Source organism: Mchenga conophoros, linkage group LG6 (assembly GCF_057382185.1).
Source record: "Mchenga conophoros isolate Kocher_MC1m ecotype Shallow Benthic linkage group LG6, M_conophoros_male_GT1.1, whole genome shotgun sequence".
NCBI classification, from domain to species: Eukaryota; Metazoa; Chordata; class Actinopteri; order Cichliformes; family Cichlidae; genus Mchenga; species Mchenga conophoros.
The window spans coordinates 12,570,359-12,591,826 of record NC_140531.1 but is presented as its reverse complement, the minus strand read 5'-3'; the positions used below and the strand labels follow the sequence as shown (position 1 = coordinate 12,591,826).

The 21,468-nt window shown below is 39.8% G+C and overlaps 1 protein-coding gene across 2 annotated transcripts in view; it reads left to right on the top strand.

Annotated features, from left to right (window-relative positions):
- The first annotated feature begins 2,544 nt into the window (after positions 1–2,544).
- The window catches only part of mslnb (mesothelin b), a 51,184-nt gene continuing 32,260 nt past the window's right edge, over positions 2,545–21,468 (top strand). Inside the window, exons 1-45 of one of the 2 annotated variants that reach the window (XM_085276239.1) lie at positions 2,545–2,645; positions 4,916–5,013; positions 6,468–6,486; positions 6,598–6,631; positions 7,948–8,070; positions 8,299–8,498; positions 8,582–8,685; positions 10,010–10,122; positions 10,280–10,507; positions 10,632–10,706; positions 10,809–11,047; positions 11,687–11,771; positions 11,911–12,054; positions 12,182–12,384; positions 12,475–12,584; positions 12,679–12,797; positions 12,896–13,072; positions 13,424–13,455; positions 13,885–13,982; positions 14,121–14,143; positions 14,315–14,336; positions 14,428–14,455; positions 14,547–14,625; positions 14,717–14,863; positions 14,998–15,206; positions 15,937–16,037; positions 16,135–16,253; positions 16,357–16,533; positions 16,629–16,660; positions 16,761–16,858; positions 17,100–17,116; positions 17,208–17,229; positions 17,315–17,342; positions 17,442–17,526; positions 18,299–18,445; positions 18,559–18,770; positions 18,873–18,976; positions 19,222–19,340; positions 19,454–19,609; positions 19,848–20,062; positions 20,146–20,231; positions 20,571–20,707; positions 20,790–20,915; positions 20,993–21,183; positions 21,263–21,357. In XM_085276239.1, the coding sequence (XP_085132365.1) occupies positions 4,962–5,013; positions 6,468–6,486; positions 6,598–6,631; positions 7,948–8,070; positions 8,299–8,498; positions 8,582–8,685; positions 10,010–10,122; positions 10,280–10,507; positions 10,632–10,706; positions 10,809–11,047; positions 11,687–11,771; positions 11,911–12,054; positions 12,182–12,384; positions 12,475–12,584; positions 12,679–12,797; positions 12,896–13,072; positions 13,424–13,455; positions 13,885–13,982; positions 14,121–14,143; positions 14,315–14,336; positions 14,428–14,455; positions 14,547–14,625; positions 14,717–14,863; positions 14,998–15,206; positions 15,937–16,037; positions 16,135–16,253; positions 16,357–16,533; positions 16,629–16,660; positions 16,761–16,858; positions 17,100–17,116; positions 17,208–17,229; positions 17,315–17,342; positions 17,442–17,526; positions 18,299–18,445; positions 18,559–18,770; positions 18,873–18,976; positions 19,222–19,340; positions 19,454–19,609; positions 19,848–20,062; positions 20,146–20,231; positions 20,571–20,707; positions 20,790–20,915; positions 20,993–21,183; positions 21,263–21,357 (4,930 nt within the window). In that variant the 5' untranslated portion in view covers positions 2,545–2,645; positions 4,916–4,961. Of the gene's footprint in view, positions 2,646–4,877; positions 5,014–6,467; positions 6,487–6,597; positions 6,632–7,947; positions 8,071–8,298; positions 8,499–8,581; positions 8,686–10,009; positions 10,123–10,279; positions 10,508–10,631; positions 10,707–10,808; positions 11,048–11,686; positions 11,772–11,910; positions 12,055–12,181; positions 12,385–12,474; positions 12,585–12,678; positions 12,798–12,895; positions 13,073–13,423; positions 13,456–13,884; positions 13,983–14,120; positions 14,144–14,314; positions 14,337–14,427; positions 14,456–14,546; positions 14,626–14,716; positions 14,864–14,997; positions 15,207–15,936; positions 16,038–16,134; positions 16,254–16,356; positions 16,534–16,628; positions 16,661–16,760; positions 16,859–17,099; positions 17,117–17,207; positions 17,230–17,314; positions 17,343–17,441; positions 17,527–18,298; positions 18,446–18,558; positions 18,771–18,872; positions 18,977–19,221; positions 19,341–19,453; positions 19,610–19,847; positions 20,063–20,145; positions 20,232–20,570; positions 20,708–20,789; positions 20,916–20,992; positions 21,184–21,262; positions 21,358–21,468 lie in introns of those variants that run through there. The other variant, XM_085276238.1, reaches the window with a different exon arrangement.

The window sequence follows — 21,468 nt, the reverse complement described above, 5'->3', positions numbered from 1 at the left end:
GTTAAGTGATGTTTAAAGAAAACAAGCATCAAGACTGATAATGGGTTTGAATATGGAAACATTGGGGTAAATACAAATGTTTGCAAATGTCCTTGAGACCACAGAAGAAGCTTGGCAGATGAAAAATGAATCAAAAAACTCAAGGGTACAGAGAGCCGGGGAACACTGGGAAGTGAACCAGCAAACAAAACAAAGTGATAGCAGGGGACACCACTGTAAGTCAGATGAGAAACGGCTGGGGAGTAATCATGAGGCCGTATGCCGAGGGATCACTCAGGTGATGTAGGTCAACAACAGATCTCTTAGTCACACCTAAGAGACGTACAATCCCACATCTCATGGTTAACCTGTATACTTACAACCAAATGTCATGATTCATAGATGGATGCACTTTGAGATGCAGATGTTGGACCTGCAGCAGCATTTAGGACCAAATTAGGTTAAATTACAACATGAAACTGCTCGCAGTCTTGACCAAAACTAGCAAAAAGTGATTCAATGTTAACCTCAGAGGATTGTGCAACATAACAGGTTTCACACTGACAGTAAATTCTAGTTTAGAGTAAGTCACAGTTGTTTATATTAGACACTTTACCAGCAACTCTTGTCGAAGACAGGAACGGGTACATAAACAATGTGTACATCCACTTTGGGCAGACAGTAAGAGACATACACAGTCTGGTAGGTGGAGCAGCTGAAGTTCCTGGTGCTGAGACAGGACAAGAAGTGCTTGGTGATGGATTTCAGCAGCGGTTTCATGTTGACCTCCATCCACATCTTGAACAGATCTTGATTCAAACTCCAGGCCTCAAGGGGCGGTGTCCTGCAGGTTTTAGATGTGTCCTTGATCCAATACAGCTGATTTAAATGGCTAAATTACCCCCTCAACATGTCTTGAAGTTCTCCAAGCACTGGTAATGAACTAATCATTTGATTCAGGTGTGTTGACCCAGGGTGATATGTAAAACCTTCAGGACACCAGCCCTCGAGGCCTGGAGTTCGACACCCTGCTGCAGAGGGACTGCTGCCAAGTCTAATTCCCTCCACACTCAACACTGTCCCGACAGTCATGCTTGATGTCTGTGGCAGCAGTGAAGGAGAGGCTTTATTCATGTGTTTCACCAAAAAGCTAATCAGCATTCATATGGTTACATATAACCTAATGTTTAGAGCAGTAAGTTAGCATATCATGGGATGGAAAATATCCATGTTGTGACACAGCAAAACAAAAAGAAGGAGCAGAAAAACTCATTGTATCCCTCACTGGTCTTCTGAAGAAAGCTTGTTGAATTCATACCATAAATGATGCACGTGTCTGTTGTGTTCAAGAAAAACAAGTTCAAGATAGCATCTGGGACCTTCAAATTTATGACAAGTGGAAAAGTTAAATGGGAAGAAAAAAAGAAACTTACGGGAGAGCTGAACATGACCTGAAAGCAATGTGTTAATTAACCCTAACATCTGACTGTGATTCATTAAATAAATAGCCCAATGCCTCCCAAACATCCATGAATATCAATAGCCATGTTCTTTTCATAAGTAGCTAGAGAGATGTAATACGATACACTGAAAACAAACAATGTGCATAAACAAACCGTCAACTTTAAGAGGAGCAATAAGACTTGTTATACACCAGCGAGTGTGAGTTAGGATTGTTTTTCTTGAAGTGCTCAAGAGTGTGTCACTCACAGATGAACTGCGGACAGATTTGTGAGGCTGTCTAAAGGTTCTCATATGTCCTTAATAATGAACTAATGTTAACTCGCCGTTAATTCACCGGCTTAAATTAGTACATCTGGACATCACGTTGTAATAAGAACCTGGTGCGTGACATCAAAAGTAGTTCAAGGTTGCGTTGCGTGTGTGAAAATGGCTTGATTATAGTGAGACAAAAAGGTAATGGAGACATGCCGTGATTTCTTCTCCTTTTTCATATTGTGAAATAACTTTGAAGTATGTTCTCACTGCACCCGTCGGACACCATTTTTCCTGAATCGATTCACTCTGGTAAAACCTGTATTCATTTCTCTTTTCAGCCAGAGCAGCAAACCAGTTTAACTGGATCTGCGTGTGCATGCCATGCTGTGTACGTGTTTATGATAACAGGCAAATGAAGCCTCTCAAAACCCAAAATAACTTGTTTTCAAAATGATTGGACGCAGCATTTACTGTAGATATGTTGATTTTACAGAGCGAACGACAAAAGTTACTAAATGACAGAGGAAAGCCTGAAGACTGACAAAATCTCTTTTTCATCATTGGGAAAAAAGTCAGCCTTTATTTTGGTGTCTACAACAAGTTGCCAAGAAATCCAAAAAACAAAGTGGAAGTGCAACCTGCTATTCAGAAATAACTTTATGCTGTATGTCTCTTGCTCCACTTTATACACACATTCACAGACAAAGCAGCAGATTCCTTGCCGTCATCTACATAAAAGCTCTGATTACAATATGATACACTCCTACAAAAAAAGAAAAAGGGCCAGCCCTCTTGAGCAACAGGTAGGATTCAGCCATCATCACCGGTGTCACAGTCACAAGGAAACACACCCTTCACTCGTGCGCCGGTGCCTCCAGTGTCAGAAGACAGTGTTTAACAGAGGCGATTTACAAGACCTGAACAACTCTACCTACAGACGTGATCTGGTAAGAAATCTGGCTTTGATTTGATTTGCTGTTTTATCATTTTAAGTTCCTACTCAGCCTTGAAACTCCATCAAAAGGACATATTGCTCATTTTAAAGCTTATCACAGACTTAACTCATAGATCTACTTCTATTCAAGAGATGTTTTTAATCACTGCTGCATGTAGGCTTGTTATTCAGTAGCAAACAGACGCAGACAAAGCAGAAAATCCCTTCAGCTCATAATAATTTGGTCTTTCTTGCCCTGCGAGGGTTTACCTCCAGTGACAACGCGCTATTTGCGGATTGCATGCATGGGAATAACAGCTACCTTATTAAACCAAGAGTCTTCAGGTTGGTGTGTTATCCTCGAAGAAATGGCATCACTGTGCTCTTTACAGTGGTACCAATAAAAAATATGACTTTCTAAAGGAGATCAAAATATTTTACTCTTGTTCATAAGAAAATATACTACACTGAAAAATCTTTAAACACAGAAGCAGGAAAATATTAAATTCAAAGTGCATACAGCAAATAGTACAAGTTATTACACGTCTATAAGTAAAGCATAAAAAATAAAGTACTTCTTATATTTACTTATTTTTACTCGAACATAAAAGGCGTCTTTAGCGGGGATGGCTTGTTTTATTTTTTCACGTTTTCTTATTCTCTATTTTATTCTCCACAAACTGACAGTTCAGATGACTGCCAGTAACAATGCAGTACTATTTGCTTTATATATCTCAAGCTAACATTTAGAAAAACAACAACTCTGAAATGTCATTTTTTATATATATATATTACATGTGTTTATTTTGAAATGTTTGCAAATTTGGCTATGCTGTGTAACCAGCATTAAAAGTACTAAAGTTTTCCAACACGTTCTGTCTTTGAAAATGGCAAATTATTCACAAAGTGTCTCAGTGGTGTTGGTCTTTCATCCGACAGGCGTACAAAGGGCCGAGGAGGAGGAGGACTGATACTGAGCAAACATTTTAACCTTAAATAATTATTTGTTCTCGCTGTTGCAACATATGATGAGGCATAAACAGGGCGAGAGTTTTGGGGGGAGCCGATGTGTAAAATATTTGTATGATAAGAACTGCACAATTTATCTATAACATTATAGGTTTTTCTCTTCTTTTAGTAAATGATTACATTTTGACTGTTGCTGGATTAGAAATGGTCATTGTGTGTGGCATAAGTAAAAATCAAATTTGACCTCTTTTTTAAATTTTTTTTACAAAAGTCTTGTAAAATAAAAAATAACAGTTGAGGAAAAACTCAAAAAGCTAAATAAGTCATGTTGGTTTTGTATGTTTCGTGAGTGTGTGGCCGCTTTGTGGAAACAAACAAACCTCCCAAATGCAGATCAAAGCTGCTCCTTATAAAGTAATCACATGTATATTGATAAAGCTTTTGGTCACCATATCAAACCCCTTACAAAAGAATTGACATGTAGGTGGAGGCCCATGTTTGGTTTGAGTGACTAACGTGTAAAGGAGCAGCATTTCAAGATACCAGCATGACTCTCAATATTGCGTGCGAGAATGTTTGTACTTCTTTATATGTTTCTCAAGGAACAGAAGCAAGTGCCTAACATTGTGACAATGGTGTCCACGGCCAAGCGTAACGATGAAGTCATCGGTGCATTGCGTGATTTCACTGTACTCAAACAAACGGACAGTTCTGTGAAAAGCAGCAGCAGCAGATTTGGATAAAGTTTTAGGTCATTTCTGAAGGAAAGTGCCACAAAAGTCAAAATTAGAAGGTTTGTTAAAGGAATCACTCTACTAGTGATGACAATTTGCAATGTGGTTTATGAGCAGGGTTATGTGAAGGTTATCTTTGTTTTCATTGTTATAAGCCGTGTGAGGCAGGGTTTCAGCATTCTTTCCACTAATGCTTCAGTTCTCCCATCATGCTTTATTGTCACTTTGTTATGGGTTACTTTAGGTGGCTGTATGTAAGACATCTAACAGCCACTCCCTGATTCCTTTCAGCCACTAAACACACAGGCATTCGAGTGAAAGGTCAGTAATAGACTGACTTTTCATTGTTTGCCTAAAAAGATTGGTTATATAATGTTTAAAGCTTTAGATGGCTTGAGCCACAAGCAGTTCGCCCCTAATTTGATGATGTCTGACCAAGATGTGATATATAGCACTTTGATACTGAGTGCCAGTTATTTAGACATCCCGATCATTAATCCACCTGTTAGTTATGTGATGCCTGTAGTTCCTGTAATGCCTGGATGACTGTGTCAGCTGCTTTCTCTTCTTCTCTCCCCAGTGATTTTCAACACAAAGCCCTCACATCTCATGAGACTGGTTGCATTATGAGAGCTCGCTACCTGTTCCTATTGGTTTACCTACTGGGGAGCTCCTTTGGTAAGAGGAAGTTTTGTGTGTTTAATGTATATATGTATAAGAATCAGCAGCTCATTAAAAGGAAAGACCGGTGGCATGATTGGGGGAAAAATCTCCTAAACTGACAATAAAATCACATCATTACAAATGTTGTTGAGATATTTTCATGTCCCTTTATTCCCATGACCTATGAATCATAAGGAACATGACTATTGTAGCCCCACAAACATTACTCTGCTGCTGTAAATACGCACTAGAACAATAAATCTGCATTCATCCACACAAGCTTTATTTGCTCAGGTTCAGTTAATGTTGATTAAAATCTTGCCAGAGTGTGGAGGGAAAGTACTCAGCTGATGTGCTTTGCTGACACTCACATAAGACCAATGGCCATTTTGCCTTGGATAGTAGATTAAGAAACTTACACATGATACACTTTAAATACTATAATCTAAAATTAACGTATTAATATTTATAAGATAATATTAATACTTCTTTTTTTTAAAAACCCACTCGTGTTCAGGTGGCTCATGAACTTCTCGTAACTGTCAACTTTGCTTTTGATGCTTTTGATGAGGACTACTTTCAGCTGTGGATTTATACATATTTGTTTTTTCATGACACCAGTATTTATTTAAGCCATGAATAATGAAAATGAGTCAAAATGGTGCAACAATGGTGCGGTTCATGGGTGTGTTTAGGTAGTTTCTAGACAACAATAACGGGCTTAAGCAGATAAATAACAATGGGTTATTTCTTAGAATCAATTCTTACCACTGGTTTTACAGAAAATGTTTTTATCCTTTTACTGTTTATATTTTATGCTTTGTAAGGTGGCCTTGGGCTTTAGAAAGGTGTCCAGAAACCAAATTATTATTATTAATATTATTATTGTTATTACAAAACCAGAAACATTTTGACCAAATATTATTTCAGCAGCACAATTTTAAAGCTACGTGTACCTTCTTGGTCATTTTGTGACATCTTCTCCCGTATATGATGCCAGTATTGTTGACAGTTTCAACACTTCTCTGTAACCAGTCTCTTAGAATAGAATAGGAGCTTCTTTTTAGCATCAGCATTTTAATAATATACACTCGAGAGAGAAAAAAAAGCATTTTACTATTACAAATATACAAATCCGGGTGGTTTTTGATGCCCTTCTACAACCTCATTAAACAACAAGCTGGGACTTTGTGTAAAATTGTAACTGAGAGGTGTGGATTGTATGCTTCTGAAAAACTCAAACCAAATCATTTATACTAAATCATGTCACTAATTAGCCCCACACAGCCTTTAAAGCAGCAATTTAAAAAACAAGAAAAGAGTTTAAACATTTGGTATGCTATTTCCTGGCTAATTTTGCATTAAAAATAGGACTTAAATAATTTCCAAACTCTGCTGCTTAAACAAGTTTTGGGGAAATGCATTGGTAGGATTCAGCTCTAACATGCAACTCTGTCTTATCCCAACAGCAGGATCCAGTGCACAGAGGTAAGATCAGGACACAGAAACAGACATAATATTTACACTTGTAAATTTTACACTCTTCTAAATGCAATAACCTGTATAATCTTTATTTTCTGTAATTGGTGGATCGTGCAGTAATGGAGTATGCACAAAAGATGCCTGCACACAGGTTAGTGTAACTGTAGCACAACACAACACAAAGCTACAAGTACAAACGTCATATTGTTATTGCTTTCTATTCTTTTAAAACATTTTTTCATGCAACATATGTTGAGCTGACTTTGAATATATGCAAACAGTCAGTATGGCTAGGATATTATTTCGTTAGCGTGGTTGCGAGATCACAGGTACCGTCATGAGATTCTTGTTATGACTAAAGTTGTCAAACTGCCCAAAACGCATACCAAAAAGATCAAGATTAGCTCATGACCTGTTCACATCGTTTTTTTCACTGAGCTTGATTAAATACTTTTGAAGAGTGACTGTGAAAACACTGGGTAGGGCACTGGTGTGGGTAAACATGTCAAACAATAGATTTCCCAGTATTTGATGCGAGTATGGCGAAATGCTTTATCACGTTAAGAAGATGAAAGATTATGTTTCATGACAAATATTTTCAATATTAAAGATTTTTCTGTGTTATCTATGAATACATTTTATTTCGGAATTAAATCACTTCTACTTTAATAACTTTTATTTTGTGACATATCCTGTTTTAAGAGCATTAAGCAAATGTTGTAAAAAGATTAATTTAGCTAGCTAGCAGCTAAATTAACAACACCTACCTTATTATAAGAACAGGAGACAGTTTAGAAATTAATTCAAGTGGCATAAATCTCACAGCATAGCATAATATTGTTCCGATTTGTAGTGTCAGCCCAAAGTTCGCTAAGATATGCATCTGAACAAAATCTCCCCTGGGCAACTGGAAACAAACTAAGTGCTGTTTATATGTGTATATGTATATAACAACGATCAGCATAGAATCAGCACACCTAAATCAGATACACTTGCCATAAAAACTGCGTCATCTATGGTGTGAACCTGTTGTTTAAACTAAATGACAACAGTAACTTCAGGACTTCTGACATAGTCACATTTAAAAACAAACTCTTTATATATCTTGCTATAATAATTCAGATCATTTTTATTGTCTTATTTTATTCTTTTTTTATTTTAACAGTTATTTCACATAATAAGGCCTTCAGTGTGGTGCTGTGGTGTTTTAAACAATGATGTTTTTATTGTTATTCTTTATGCTGCTGCCATAATACAGCAATTTCCTTTGCGGGATCAGTAAAGTATTCATATGTACAACTATATGAGAGGAATTATTAATCATGCAACCAGGCAATCAGTGTAATAAATCACACTCAGACAATCAGGCACAATTAATCTCATTGCTTTTGCTTTTTAGTTATTGAAATATTATTTTTGTTTTTGGTTTCCATCTTAGTAATTTTTCCACTTGTCATAAATTTCAAGGTCCCAGACGCCACCTCGAACTTCTTACAGTGTGTGGGCCTGCCTTCGACAGACACGGGCGCAGATGAAATGCGAAAGCTGAAAGGAATTCTTGAAGCCACAATGGATGTGTACACGTTTATGGTATGACTTCAACAAGCATTCAGCAGAAGAACAGATGTTACAAATTCCAGTATGACCAGTCAGGGATGGACTAAGTTTGTTTTTTTATTCTGTCACAACACTGACATTATTTGTTGGTCACTAACTTATAAATCCTGTTGACAGTAGGTTTCATGTAAGCAGATGAATGCTGAGTAGCTTATTGGTGAAACATGTGAGTATAAAGCCTCTCCATCACTGTTGCCACAGAAATCAAGCATGACAAGAGGACCAATTTTGAGTGTGGAGGGCGCTCTGGAATTAGACTTGACTGCAGACGCTCTACAAAATCAAGATCTGGTCAGGATGTGGTTGGAGGTCAACATGAAACCGCTCCTGAAATCCATCACCAAGCAGTTCTTGTCCTGTCTCAGCACCAGGAACTTCAGCTGCTCCACCTACCAGACTGTGTAGGCCTCTTACTGTCCTCATCTTTATTTCTGTAATTTTGAGATTTTAGTATAATAATCCAACATCCCACGTCTCCTCGCAGAGTGGAGGAGCTCAGTCAACACTATTCTGAGATGGATCCAGTCAGGCAAAAGTGGATCTACACATTCTTTATGTACCCGTTCCTGTCTTCGGCAACAGTTGATGGTAACGTGTCTAATACCAATAACTTTTTCTTCCTATAAACTAGACTTTACTTTCAGTACAAATATGTCACACGGTATTGTGAGGTTAGCATTTAATCACTCTTTGCAAGTTAAGGTCAAAAATAGAAACTGTTTCACATTCATATTCCAGCTAAACCTTAATTTATCGTAACTGCTGCTATAGGCCTAAGCGCTGCATTGTGCATGTGTTATCAAAATTGTACTTACACAGGTTATCAAAGTGTTATCTAATAGCTGTTAAAGTACTGCAAGCAGATTTGGAAATGACCGTGTGCCGGGAAATGTATCTGTATCGCCTTTCAGACACTCACACCGTGGCCCTTTACATGAAAGTTACAGTGCCAGTCTTTGTAGATCAAACATGTTAACATCATCTTAATATTTACATATTTACAACTCAAAGGCATGCAATGGTATTTCCTACAACTTTTTTCTAGAAGTGTCTCTCATTATCATGTGACCCTCAACAACTCTTTCACAAGCAACAAAGTTGCTTCTTGCTTGTACTGGCATGGAGACAGCACAGCACACAGCTAAGCATCTAATCATTTACTGAGGTTTGCTAAACGGTGTGTGGATGTGTTCAAAACAACAAATAAATAGGTTTTCTCAAAAGTTTTGAATGTTTCTGTACCAAATTAGCAGCTGTCACTAACTGAAGGTGCCAACGATGTTATAAATGTCATTCATGCAAAAAGCCTGTTTGCATAATAACGTCCAAATAAGCCTCTTGCAACAACTTGTGTTACTTTCTTGAGGTCTTTATTTGGTGGGTTTTGAGGTATTAAACAACATTTGTAGACAGAAAAAACAAATAGAAATAGCTTTTAAAGTGTTTAAAGGCTTTAACAAAAAAAAGGAGGCACCAAACTTACTAGATTTGGAGCAGTCACACACACAAAAACCCCGACAGGGAACACTGTGCAGGGAATGGGGTGGGGATTGCATTCTTCTGTGACAAAGAGGAAAATCATTGTCCAGAAGTTAAACAACACAGGACAGGGTCAAAGTGCAGCTAGGGCTAATAATGTGTTTTGTTCTTAATTAAGTTATTTGGGTTTTTAAAATGGATAAAATCAAATTTAAAAGAAGAAGCAAAGTTCTCATGTTAGACAATAAAGCATCAGAACCAATCAAGTGTTATGTTTTACTAAAATATGTTTGCAGTTTTTATCTTTGACAATCTGCATTTGTCTGCAGACAGACTGAAATTCATTAAGTCACAATTAAAGCTTCAGTTTGTTCAAATGTTGGAGCTAACTGCTAGTATGTACACAGTCGGTCAATGTGTGATCTGTGTGCAGGCTGTGTGAGGCCAGATGAGGGCAGTGCGGAGTGGCTGATGAAGAACTTTGGTGCCTTCAGTGTCATGGCCCGCTTGAAGGACTTTTCAGAGCTCAATGTGGTCTTCAATGGAGTGAGTTAAACTGAGCCTTAATTAAGATTTTATGAATTTTATACAGCTGTTTTTATGGCAATCTGGACACTACAGAGAACTCCACCACAACAAATATCGCTGCTCCACACTTCTTCCTGTTCTTCTTCTCTTACTCCTTTTTTTTCTTCATTCACAGCTGGAGGTTCTTAACTTGTTGTCTCCAGCACAAAAGGCCGAGCTGCTCATGAGCCCTTATGTTGCCAGTTTAGACAATGGCACATTAGCCTTGGTCTTCCACAGTCTGCTAACAGGGGAATCTGGCCCATCACCCACTGCTGGCCCTGGATGGGGCCCCAACTGGACAACCCCTGGGTACCCACCCTCCTATCCAGTACAGCTGTCACATCAGCCAGGCCTCCAACAGGTACAGTAACAGAGTGCGCATCCACCTGCAAAAATAATTGAAGATGTTTTCATCTCTAGAAAAAATATTCATAAAAAATTTAATTCAGTAAAATTTAACAGCCTCTGCTTCATTGCACATCCAGGTCGTAAATGGATTCATGTCAGCCTTCAAACCCATCGGGAGCTTTGTTCATAATTTTGTGTCCTTCACACGTGAGGTACACAAACACACGCGCACACTCATGTGTTGCCACTCTCTAAGCTGTCTAAACAGCTCTACAGCCAGTTAGAAAAAATGACCCCTGACCTGTTTTTTCCAGAGAAATCCGTCAAATATAAGAAGCACCACTTTGACCCAGTTCCTGCTCAACTGGACTCTTTCTGAGCTGGCTGGCAAATACCAGCCAAGCGCACCTGAGGTCCCAGAGGGACCTAACTTTGATGTGACAAATGTAGTAGACTGGTATCATTACGTTGTGAAGCCGCTGTTACGGAGGTTTTTGCCCGATGAAGAACTCCTGATGCATGAAAACATCACGCTCGCTTTCCATGAAGTGTTGTAAGTCGGAATTCCTCATTTACATTAATGGTTTCCATTGAAAATAGGAAAACTATCAATAATGCATCAGTGATGTAGACACATCAGCGGCTCTAAAGCTCTATCCAGCAACGCTCTGTTAAGCCTGTTTTAGCTTGTTTTTTTGGTTTGCTATGCTGTATAGTGACCCCATTCTCTTTGCTGTGCTTTTAAAAGCTCAATTTCTTCTTACGTATTAGTGCAGACTGAAATTAAGCTAAGAGTGGTATTAGAAAGCCAGTCTGCAACTAAAACAAATCTTTAAATAAATACCACAGTAATTAGCAGTCAGAGGCTTTAGCACCATTTAGGAATGATTATTTTTCTAATTAAGTAATTATCTGGTTTCAAAATGTGAGGAGAAATATACATAAGAGCATCTCATAGTCACTCAAGGTCAGAAGAAATTCACTAAGTCAATGTTACAATTTGCAGTTTTACGTTCCTTGTAGAACCTTCGTACTTGTCACTCTTTGAGGAACTTTTGTCAATTTCACATGTGCTAGAACACCTTTTAAAATGTGTCTGTTTGCCAGCATGGTCAGTGTGAACGTTGCTGTGCTGTAAGATGATGCATCACTATGTCTTTTGTGTTCAAGCGTGTTCTTTAATTTTGTGCAGCCGTCTGGACAACAGTATGGACAACATGACGGTGATTGAAATCCAGGATGTCTGTAGCATCACCCTCGATAAGAGCCCTTGCGGGGTGAGGTTTTATTTACCTTTGATTATTGACACTCGAATGTTTTGAATTCTTCACTTAAATTCCTGACATATAAAAAAAAATTGAATGTCAAAAGTTTTTCTAACTTCTGTGCCGATGATTTTTCTTTCCGTGCCGTCAGCTGACCGACGCGGTGGCAAACGTGGCTCATGTCTTGCACTGCGCTGCTCGTAACAACCTGACCATGACAGAAGCCGTCGTCTTGAAGCTGGTTCTAGAGCTGACTCAACGTCTGAACTTGCTGATCAAGGAGCTCTCCACAGCAGTGAGTACTGTCCAACAGCTCCACGGTGACTTATAGCTTCACAACATTGCTTTCATAGGCTTGTGTTTTCACTACACACATTGCAGCTTCAGCAAATCAATGCTTCCTCGTTCTTCATCCTCTGTAGAACTTCACGCAGTTGGAATCCGAGTTTAAGCAGATCTTCAGCGAGTCAAACTCAGCAACTCTGACCCAGGAGCACCTGACGGACCCAGCTTTCATCCAGCTCTGGTTCAAGGTCAAGCTGCTGCCCCTCCTGCCCGACGTACAGCCAGAGCTCCTCTCCTGCCTCAGCACCAAGAACTTTTCTTGCCCCGTTTACCAAACCCTGTGAGTCAACCGTTTTCATTTCTCTTTCATTTAACGAGAACGTGGTTTGGTGCAGTCGTTCTCACTTTGTCTTTGCCCTGCTGTGTGCAGTGTGGCGGCGCTCAGTGAACGCATGAACTTTTTGGATGCTGATCCGATGTACAGCAGCAACATCTACGAGTACTTCATCTACCCCTTCCTGCTAAATCACAACACCTCGGGTAAGAAGAGGACACAGACAACACAGATTAACACACAGATACTACAAAACCAGTTCCTTTGGCATTTATGTTAATGTTTGTACAAATGCTTCAGACCCCCAGTGTGTCTCTGCAGTTAATAACAGCGCAGAATGGCTGCAACTCAACTTTGGTTTCTTCTCGAGCTTTGCCTCTATCTTCGACTTCTACGCACTCAACCCTTATTTCTCTGGAGTAAGTTTGCAAAACACAGATGTGCTCAGACTTAACAGAAGCAGTAATTTTACTATACAGTAATTGTGCTCTCCTCTTCTGCTTTGTAACCCGCTCAGCTGGAGGCTCTTGACCTCCTGACTCCAAATCAGACGGTAGAGTTGCTGCTGTTGACTCTCCCAACTCCACCAGAGAAAGACGTTGTCATCAGCCAAGTGTTTAACTTCCTGACGGAGTCACCTGCAGCCAGGAAGTACCCAGAGGTCCTCAGCGCTTTGGTCAGGCTCGCTGGAGAGGTAACAGCTTTGGCTGAGATGTGTACACAGCAAAATCTCCCGTGTTAAATTAACACTAGAGAGTGTACTGGAATATTTCTAACATTTTGAGTTATTTTCCAGTGTTAGAACATCAGCACTGCTCGGTGTTAGTCATTGTTAATCTTCAAAACTGACTAGGTTACTTTTAAACATATAACACTGTCAAAAGTGTTAATTTAACACTCAACAGTGTTGTATTTAACACCCAGAGGAGTGGACCCATATAGACACTCTCCAGTGATAATTTAACACTGGAGATTTTGCTGTGATAGGTGTTGAGCATGCTTTAGCCTTTCTCAAATATTAATCATAAAATATGCAATTTTTCAGATCAATCCTTCCTGCGACATCTACAAACAAATGTGAGTAACTTTAACCGGTTTTCTGACTAAATGAACCTCACAATTCTTTCCAAGCTGTTTTGTTCAGTGAATCAGGAGAGCTCTCTCACTGCAGACTATACCTGCAACCATGTTCAAGCTAAGGCTTCGTAGCAATGCATTAATGGCTAAAACTGAACCACTGCTATTGCTATTATTAATTCAGAAATGAAAACAGAAAGAGAAAGAAATGAGATTACAATATACATTGTGGCATTAATATAGCTTATTAACTGGATTAATACAGGATAATGTAGAAAATTAATTACATGACAGGTAGTCATTTTTAATGCAGATTTAATTTCAGCTTTCAATAGTGGACATCACAAAAACAAGGTCTGAAGGTCTGATTGGGTAGCTCTCTATATACTCTTTATTTACATGTGTGTTTTGTGTTCTTTTGTATTCCAGCTTTACACAGCTCTATGCAGCCATACCATCTCTGCCTCCAGAAATGGAACCAGTCACCTGGGCCACTATAGAAGCCCTGATAAACATTGCACCTGTCGGTACGTTTCACTGCCTCACAAACACAAAGACAAGAAACGACTGAGTGCACAATGTAATGGCTTAAGCTAGTCCATGTAAGTAGACCTAAACCTGTGCTTTTGCTGACTGAATATTTTTTTATTTTCTGATTTGGACAGAGTGCGTGCCGGCGAACCTCAGGGTGAGATTTTTTCTTCTATACAATTTAGTTTAAATCCTAACAAATCACAACAACTGTTGTCTTTTCTGCTCATATCACATCTTAATTTGAATGCTCTTAAGCTGTGGTTGTCACAACGGTTTGAATAATATTTCAATCATTGTTTTAATTTGTTAATCCCGTCTTTTACAGTGCCCGGTAATCCCGCTCAATGGTAAGACTTTTTTTGACTGTTGCCAGCGTAAACACTAATACATTCTGTTTGTATGATTTCTGAAAAGAAATAATTTTCTGTTTTTTGACAGAAACTCAGAGCTGTGCAGGAGTCAACAGGTAACCCTTTTAATAGGATTTACATAGTAAGCAATGCTACTGCAGTTGTTTTCTATTCTGACGTGTATTTCCTGTCTTGTGTGACCCAAAGCTCTGATCTGCTGTCTTACTTGGACACCTTTAATCAAGTTCCCTGCAACGTCCCCTTGGAGGAATATGCCTGTGCACAGGTAATGATTTACTTTAACAGAGCCGGTGAGGACTCATTACTGTTTATTGCAGAGAATAACTACACGTCCTCTGTCTCTTTCACACATCCAGCTGGACAACTTCACAGCCAATCAACTGGCATCTCTTCTGATGTGTAATCTTTCTGGGAACAGCGCCCACTCCAAAACTCTGTGGAAAATCCTGCTCACTAAAGTCTCCAATGTTTTAAACCCAGCCCTGGACATCCTGGCTAACATGGTTAATGACTTTAATAAGCTTTAACAAACAAATAAGGATTCATGAAATGAATCATTCAAACACTAAGTTACAAGAATTGTGACCTGGGGAAAAGTTAATCCGCCTTTAAAATAACTCAATTATCTCTTGTTTAGCCGATGCCCGTGATTCCATCAGCGCCACAGGTCTTGGATGTGATTGGAGAGATCAGAGTGTCGCTGCTGACAGATGAGCAGCTGCAGAACAGCGAAGTTATCAGGTTGTGGTTCTCAGGCCGCCTGAGGAGCTTCTTGCCTTACGCATCAGGAATGTTTCTGCGCTGTCTCAGCAGCACAAACCTGACCTGTCAGTCATACCAGGAAATGTGAGTATTTGTCAGAATTGCTGCTGCACACGCCCAACAGCATGCATCCAGTGTGGTTCACAGTTCACGTTTTGATTTCCAAGATTCATCTGTGAAGATGAACCCTTCAGAGGATTTCTGCAATTAATATTTCTAAATTTGATCTGAACTTCATTCAGGTCTAGAATATTTCGTGTCGTATCCATTAATAAAAAAAAAACTGTCAGCGAATGGAGTGTGGAGTTGTTAAAGAAAGACGCAAAGGGCATGGCAAATCATAGGGCATGGCAGAGAGAATTAATCTGCAAAAGTTCACAGTTTTACTTACAATGAAATCTCAGTTAGCTGTTAGTTTGCTATTTTTCATATTTAAGATGAGTAATTACATAAAAAAAATCAGTCGTAAATGTAAGGAAGCGATAATAACGATTCATTATCAGATAAAAACAGTCTGGAAAATCACAAACAAGTCAGTAAAGCTGGCACATGGCATGAAAGTAAACCAACCTTCGCTGTAACATCAAGAACAAAAAGACAAGTAGGACAGGAAGTGTAGAAGGCACGCAGATGAGACTAAATCAAGAGTCGAAATACAACAATACAACAACGGTTGGTTTAGTCAAAAATCCAAAGGGTTCTCTGTTATATCCATGCAGTACAAATATAAATTTGTTTTTCAGTTACAAAATGTTATTGGTTAGTTAGTTCTCTTTTTTTTTCTTTTTTCTTTTTGCCGTGATTTCATTTTCAGACTGCAGACGTTTATCAGCCAGTTTAACCAGATGACCTCAAACCAGCAGCAGTTGGTCTTGCAGGATTTCATACTGCAGTTCCTGACGCAGCCACGCTCAGGTACGCGCATGCTTCGTATTTTAATTTAACAACTAAAAAAATAAAATTAAAAATCAATCATTTACAGTTATTTCTACTTTTTCAAAACTTCTTCTAGATTCCAGCTGTGTGTCCACCTCCAACAGCACTGCAGTGTGGATACAGCAGAATTTCGGTCCATTTTCAGCACTTCTGTCGCTCACTGAGCTGATCCATCTCAACCCACAATTCAACCCTGTGAGATGGGACTTCGGTTAATTGACGCGATTTTAAAAAATACAAACAAACAAAGCTGTGAACTAATAGAAATAACTCTCACTTGTTTCGTATTTCCTTTTAGATTGAAGTCTTGACACTCCTGACTGCACAACAGAGCGCAGAGCTGCTGTCGCTGTCGCTTCCAAATCTGCCGGACAAAGCTGTCATCATCAACGCGCTCTTTGACTACCTGACCGTGTCTGCTGAAAAGAATAAATTCACAGAGTTCCTGACCAACCTCACCGTGTTCATTCACCCGGTAAAAAGAGCAGCTGCCTTCCTGTTAAGTCATCATTTTTACTTTCCTGTGCTTGTTAAAGTAATGAATGATGTTTGCTTTCTTTCTCCTCCAAGGAAAACTTCACTTGCTCTTCATACAAAACGCTGTGAGTTTCACATCTACTTATACTCGGCACTTTTGAAGTGGTTAAACTTTTTTATATAATCTGGCACTATGATTAAAATCTGTGTGTTTACATGTTACAGGTTTGCCAGACTGGACTTGGCCATACCTGTGGTTTCTCTTGGCATTGTTGCAACTATCACACAGACTAAAGAGGCTCTATCCCACCAACTACCACCTGGTGAGTGTTACATCAACATAAAGATTTAGAACACTAATTCTCAAAGTCTTATATCCAGCTTTGCCTCTTCACTGTTTCATCTTATTCCACACACCACCTACTCTATGGACACGCTAAATGTAAATTGTCAATAATTAGCAAGCGTCAGGAATAACATCCAGTCTAACTGTAGCTTATTACTGAACTGATTTTTTTTTTAAATACATTAAACTGATTTGCATTTCCTGTGTTTTTATTTCAGACTGCATCATTGGAGAGGTAATTGTATGTTTTAGATTATTTGTTTTGTCTTACATTAGTCTTAATATAGTAGATTTGTAATGTGCTCTGTGTCTGTTTCTCTTACAAGTGTAATGTCAGCACGGCAAATGGTAAGTTCTCCACTTCTTTATGCATAAAAATGCAATTTTTTTTATTGTCAATTTATAACTTTTTTTTCTCCTTTTTTTGGTACAGAAACGGAAATCTGTATCGGTTTGAACAGGTAGGATTTACATGAACCTGTTGGAGAGTTTACTTTTTATGCAACGTTGTCCCAGATGTCAACAAAGTACCAATCACATGTTTTATTTTGAAACCACAGAACAGCAGTGCAGCTCCAACTCACCAGTGCACAGACGAGCGGAAACCTCTGTGACTTGGCCGTTGAGCAACTGGCTTGTGCCTCGGTAAGAGCGTCACATAATCTTTTTTAATTTATTTATTTTTTTGCCTGTCCCATTTGGTTCTTTAGCCGTCAGAATAGTTGTCTGAAGACCAGCAAGGATACCCAACGGATTTACTTTGCCAAATGGATCATCACGGCCTTGCCGTATTGGTCCATTTGATCGACCTTTGTTGTTATCATTTATTTTATTTTATTTTCAGTTGTTACAGACGAGACAGACATGACTGAGGGATAGAAAAGGGAGAAAGAAAGATGAAGGAAAAGAAAAACAGAAGGGAAGAGGGACAGTGAGGAAGGGCACTTAAAAAGAGAAAGAAGAGAAAAAAAATCTCCTGGATCACCTGTTGAGAGAAAAAGAAGAGAAAACAAGCAAAAAACCAGAGCAACATACTAAACACAACACCGTCACGTTAATCTAGCTAAGTGTAAACAGCAGTAAATACTAAATATTGAATGTTGTTGTGCAGCACGCAGGACCGACAGCGCACAATGTGCTTGGAAATAGCAGCCAATAAAGGTGTAGTTTATGTCTATGAACAGTGAACACCCATGTGCACACCTGTGTGGATCAGCGTGCTTGTATTCAAAAGGTTTGACTGTGAGTGAACCGAGCCGCAGGCCCAGAGGCCGGAGGCCCGAGGGCCCCTTTGCCCCAGAAGAGGCCTGACCAAGCAAAAAAAAAAAAAAAGCGTCACATAAGTCAACAGCCGTCTGTGATTCAGCTCGTTTTCACTTTCACTGTGGAGTCTAAACTGTTCTCTGTCGTCACGCAGCTGTCAACAATAACAGCAGAACAGCTGGCAATGATACTGAAGTGCAACCGCTCCTCCAGCTCGAGTGGGTCCAAATCTGTCTGGAAACTTGTCCTCTCCGAAACCTCTCAGGTCCTGGACCAGGCTCTGGATCTGCTCGTCAACACGGTATGAAAGCATTACACAATATTTTGTAAGACGAGAAGAACCTTCTGCAAACCGTCTGTTGTTGAAAGATAAGAAAAGTCAGTAGTTACATCACATTTTGATCTTTGTTATAGACTCTGGACGCCAACAACCCAGCAGTGTCCGTGATTCTGGACACCATACAAGAACTCCGAATAGATACTGTCAACACGGCCACCCTCAATAATCTAACCTTCATCCAGACGTGGTTTGGCCGCCGCCTTCTCCCATTTCTGCCAGCTGTTTCACCTGACTTCCTTTCATGTATCTCCACAAAGAACCTGACTTGCAGCTCCTACCAGGCCATGTAAGAAATTAGACCATACAAATTACATCAAATGTGACTGCCTTTCTTGGTATACCAAAAGCCTGCCATTTTTTAATTAATCTAATCCCAATTTCAATTCAGTCAGCAGATTTTGAGTCAACTCCGGCCACAATTGACGTTTGCCAGGCAGGTGTCTGTCTACACGCACTTCATTAAGGTTTTCCTGACCAGGAACAACAGCACAGGTACACTGCTGTATTACAGCCCAGTAACAATCAATGGCAGCCTATTAACAGTTACAGTCTATGTATTGTTCACGTCACATCTGAATTAATCCAACATTCACACATGTTGATAGAATTGGTGGGATTCAGGAATACAGTAATCCAGGGTGGTCACGTGTATTGCAAAGTGACATAACAATGTATGATAGATGCTTTTCCTTCAGCACAATAAAGCTGAATTTCCTCTGTGTGTGTTTGTGGTTCAGACCCCGCCTGCAGCTCAGGCATTGCCACCAGTGCACAATGGCTGCAGGTGAACATGGGAGGTTTTGCCTATCTTGCGACGTTCCAGGACATTCAGACGATCTACTCCAACTTCTCAGCGGTGCGTTATGATGCACTGCATTTTCTGTCTTTACATCTGTTTTCTTGTGGGGTGGGGTTTCCCTCTGTGATAACCACAACTGTCACTGACAACATGTGTGTTTGCATATGCAGATGGAAGCCTTGTCACAGCTCACGGTCAGACAGCTAGCCGAGGTGTCCACAACACCTGGCCAGCTCACAACTTCTGAGCAAGTCAACATGGTGATGAAATATGTGCCTGACCAGTCTCTGGCTGCCTTCTTTGATGATTTCTCATCTGTTCTCCTGGTGAGCATACATCATGTTATAAAGTCACCTGGTGTGTTTTGTTGATACTAGAGGTCAAGTCAAGCTGAGTTTATCTGTTCATCACATGTAAAACATTCATACGTTTTGTGTTTATGTTTGCAATGATGGTAAACTCTAACATTTTTCTGGTTAGTCTTCTCACACAGAAGTTGAAGAAGGTCCTGTTACACCTGTTACATCTAAAAAACATGATTATTACTTTTGGTTTTTTCTACAGGCTCCTGAAGACGCATTGCCTTCAGTCGTGAGGTCAGCCATGTTGCAAGTTGTGTTTGATCGTGCAAACCTCTCCCTTCCTTCGATGAGTGATGCGGACGTAGAGGTGTGGCTTACCTCCCGGCTGCCACCCCTGCTGGTACAACTTTCACCAGGACAAGTTGCACCTTACTTCGGAATACTGGCAGGACGGAGCTGCAGCATTGAGCAGCTGGGGTGAGCACAAAGCTTCAAGCACCATATATGGAAGTATTTAAGCAATCTGACTGGAAATAAACCTTTGCATTTTTTTGTTTCAGTGTACTGAACCTGAACATGACTATCTCAACGCTCAGCACAGACACACAGCAGAAAATCTATGATCAAATCCTCCAGACCCTCGGAGGTAAAGCTAACCCAGGAAACCAGTAAACTCAGCTTTAATTTTTTTTTGTTGGATGCTTTATGAAATTGGGCTGTAACATTCCTGTAAGCGAGTAGCCCATTCACATTTCTTAACATAATGGCTGCCAGCCTTGTGAAAGTGAGAGAGGAGTCAGACATTGAGTTTTCTCCTATGCTCGCTCTTGTTATTTTTTCATTAAACATGTATGTTTGTCACATTTTATGTGAATACAACAACAAGTAAAACTTTATTTATTTATTTTATTCCAGATGGCTTAACAAAGCATGAGGCAAAGTTCCAATATTATAACCTAGTTTGTGTCTCCACCTTTTCCTCTAGGTCCAACACCTCTCCGCTGCTACAGTGACAGCTACAACACCAGTTTCTATGGTTTCCTGGAGCAATCTTTCATGGGTTTCCAGTTTCCCAACCTCACCGCCTTCCTGTCGCTCATGCCTCCTGACAGAATGAGTCTGGTGTGTTGACTTGAAAGATATCAGGAGTAAATATGATAAAGCAAGAGGAGAATGTCTTAATTTATGTCTTCTAATCTTCTAGATCATAAATTCCATCCCTCCATCGGAGCTTGGGGATTACCTACGACGTCCTAATGTTGTCGACAACAACGCACAGCTCTGCATGCTCTTCAACAGCTACAGCCAGACACCACAGTTTCTAGAAACTGTACGTAGCCCAAGGCACAAGCAGAAATGCAAACACAATGCAATGATTAAACACATTAATCTGTGCATTGCCTCCAGGAGTCTCTGCCGGAAGCGGTGAGGCGCTCCATCCTGCCCTGCGTCTGGCCCATGGCCCTCAGCAGCACCCAAACGTTGGAGGTGGATGCTTGGTTTGACCAACGCCTCAAGAACTACTTGCCCTTCCTCACAAAGAGCCTGATCAGTCCCAGTGTCATAAACAGCACCTCCTGCCTGGCCTTCCAAAAACTGTGTGTTTTACTACAGCACTAAATCCTGCTTTATATGTTTTTTTGTTTTGTGTTCTGATTTAAATTTGTTGTGTTTCAGTGTCTCAGTCCTTGGGGTATACAACTACACTACTGCTGACTTTGTGAGGGGAGACGTGTACAACACCATCAGGACTTACCTTTACGTCGGCTCAAGTAAGTCTTTCAAGAATGCCAGGGTCAAGGATCAAGTGGGATGCTAATTCAAGTGGGGGGAAAAAGACATTGATCAAATGATATTCTACATGAAACTGAACAGCAACCACA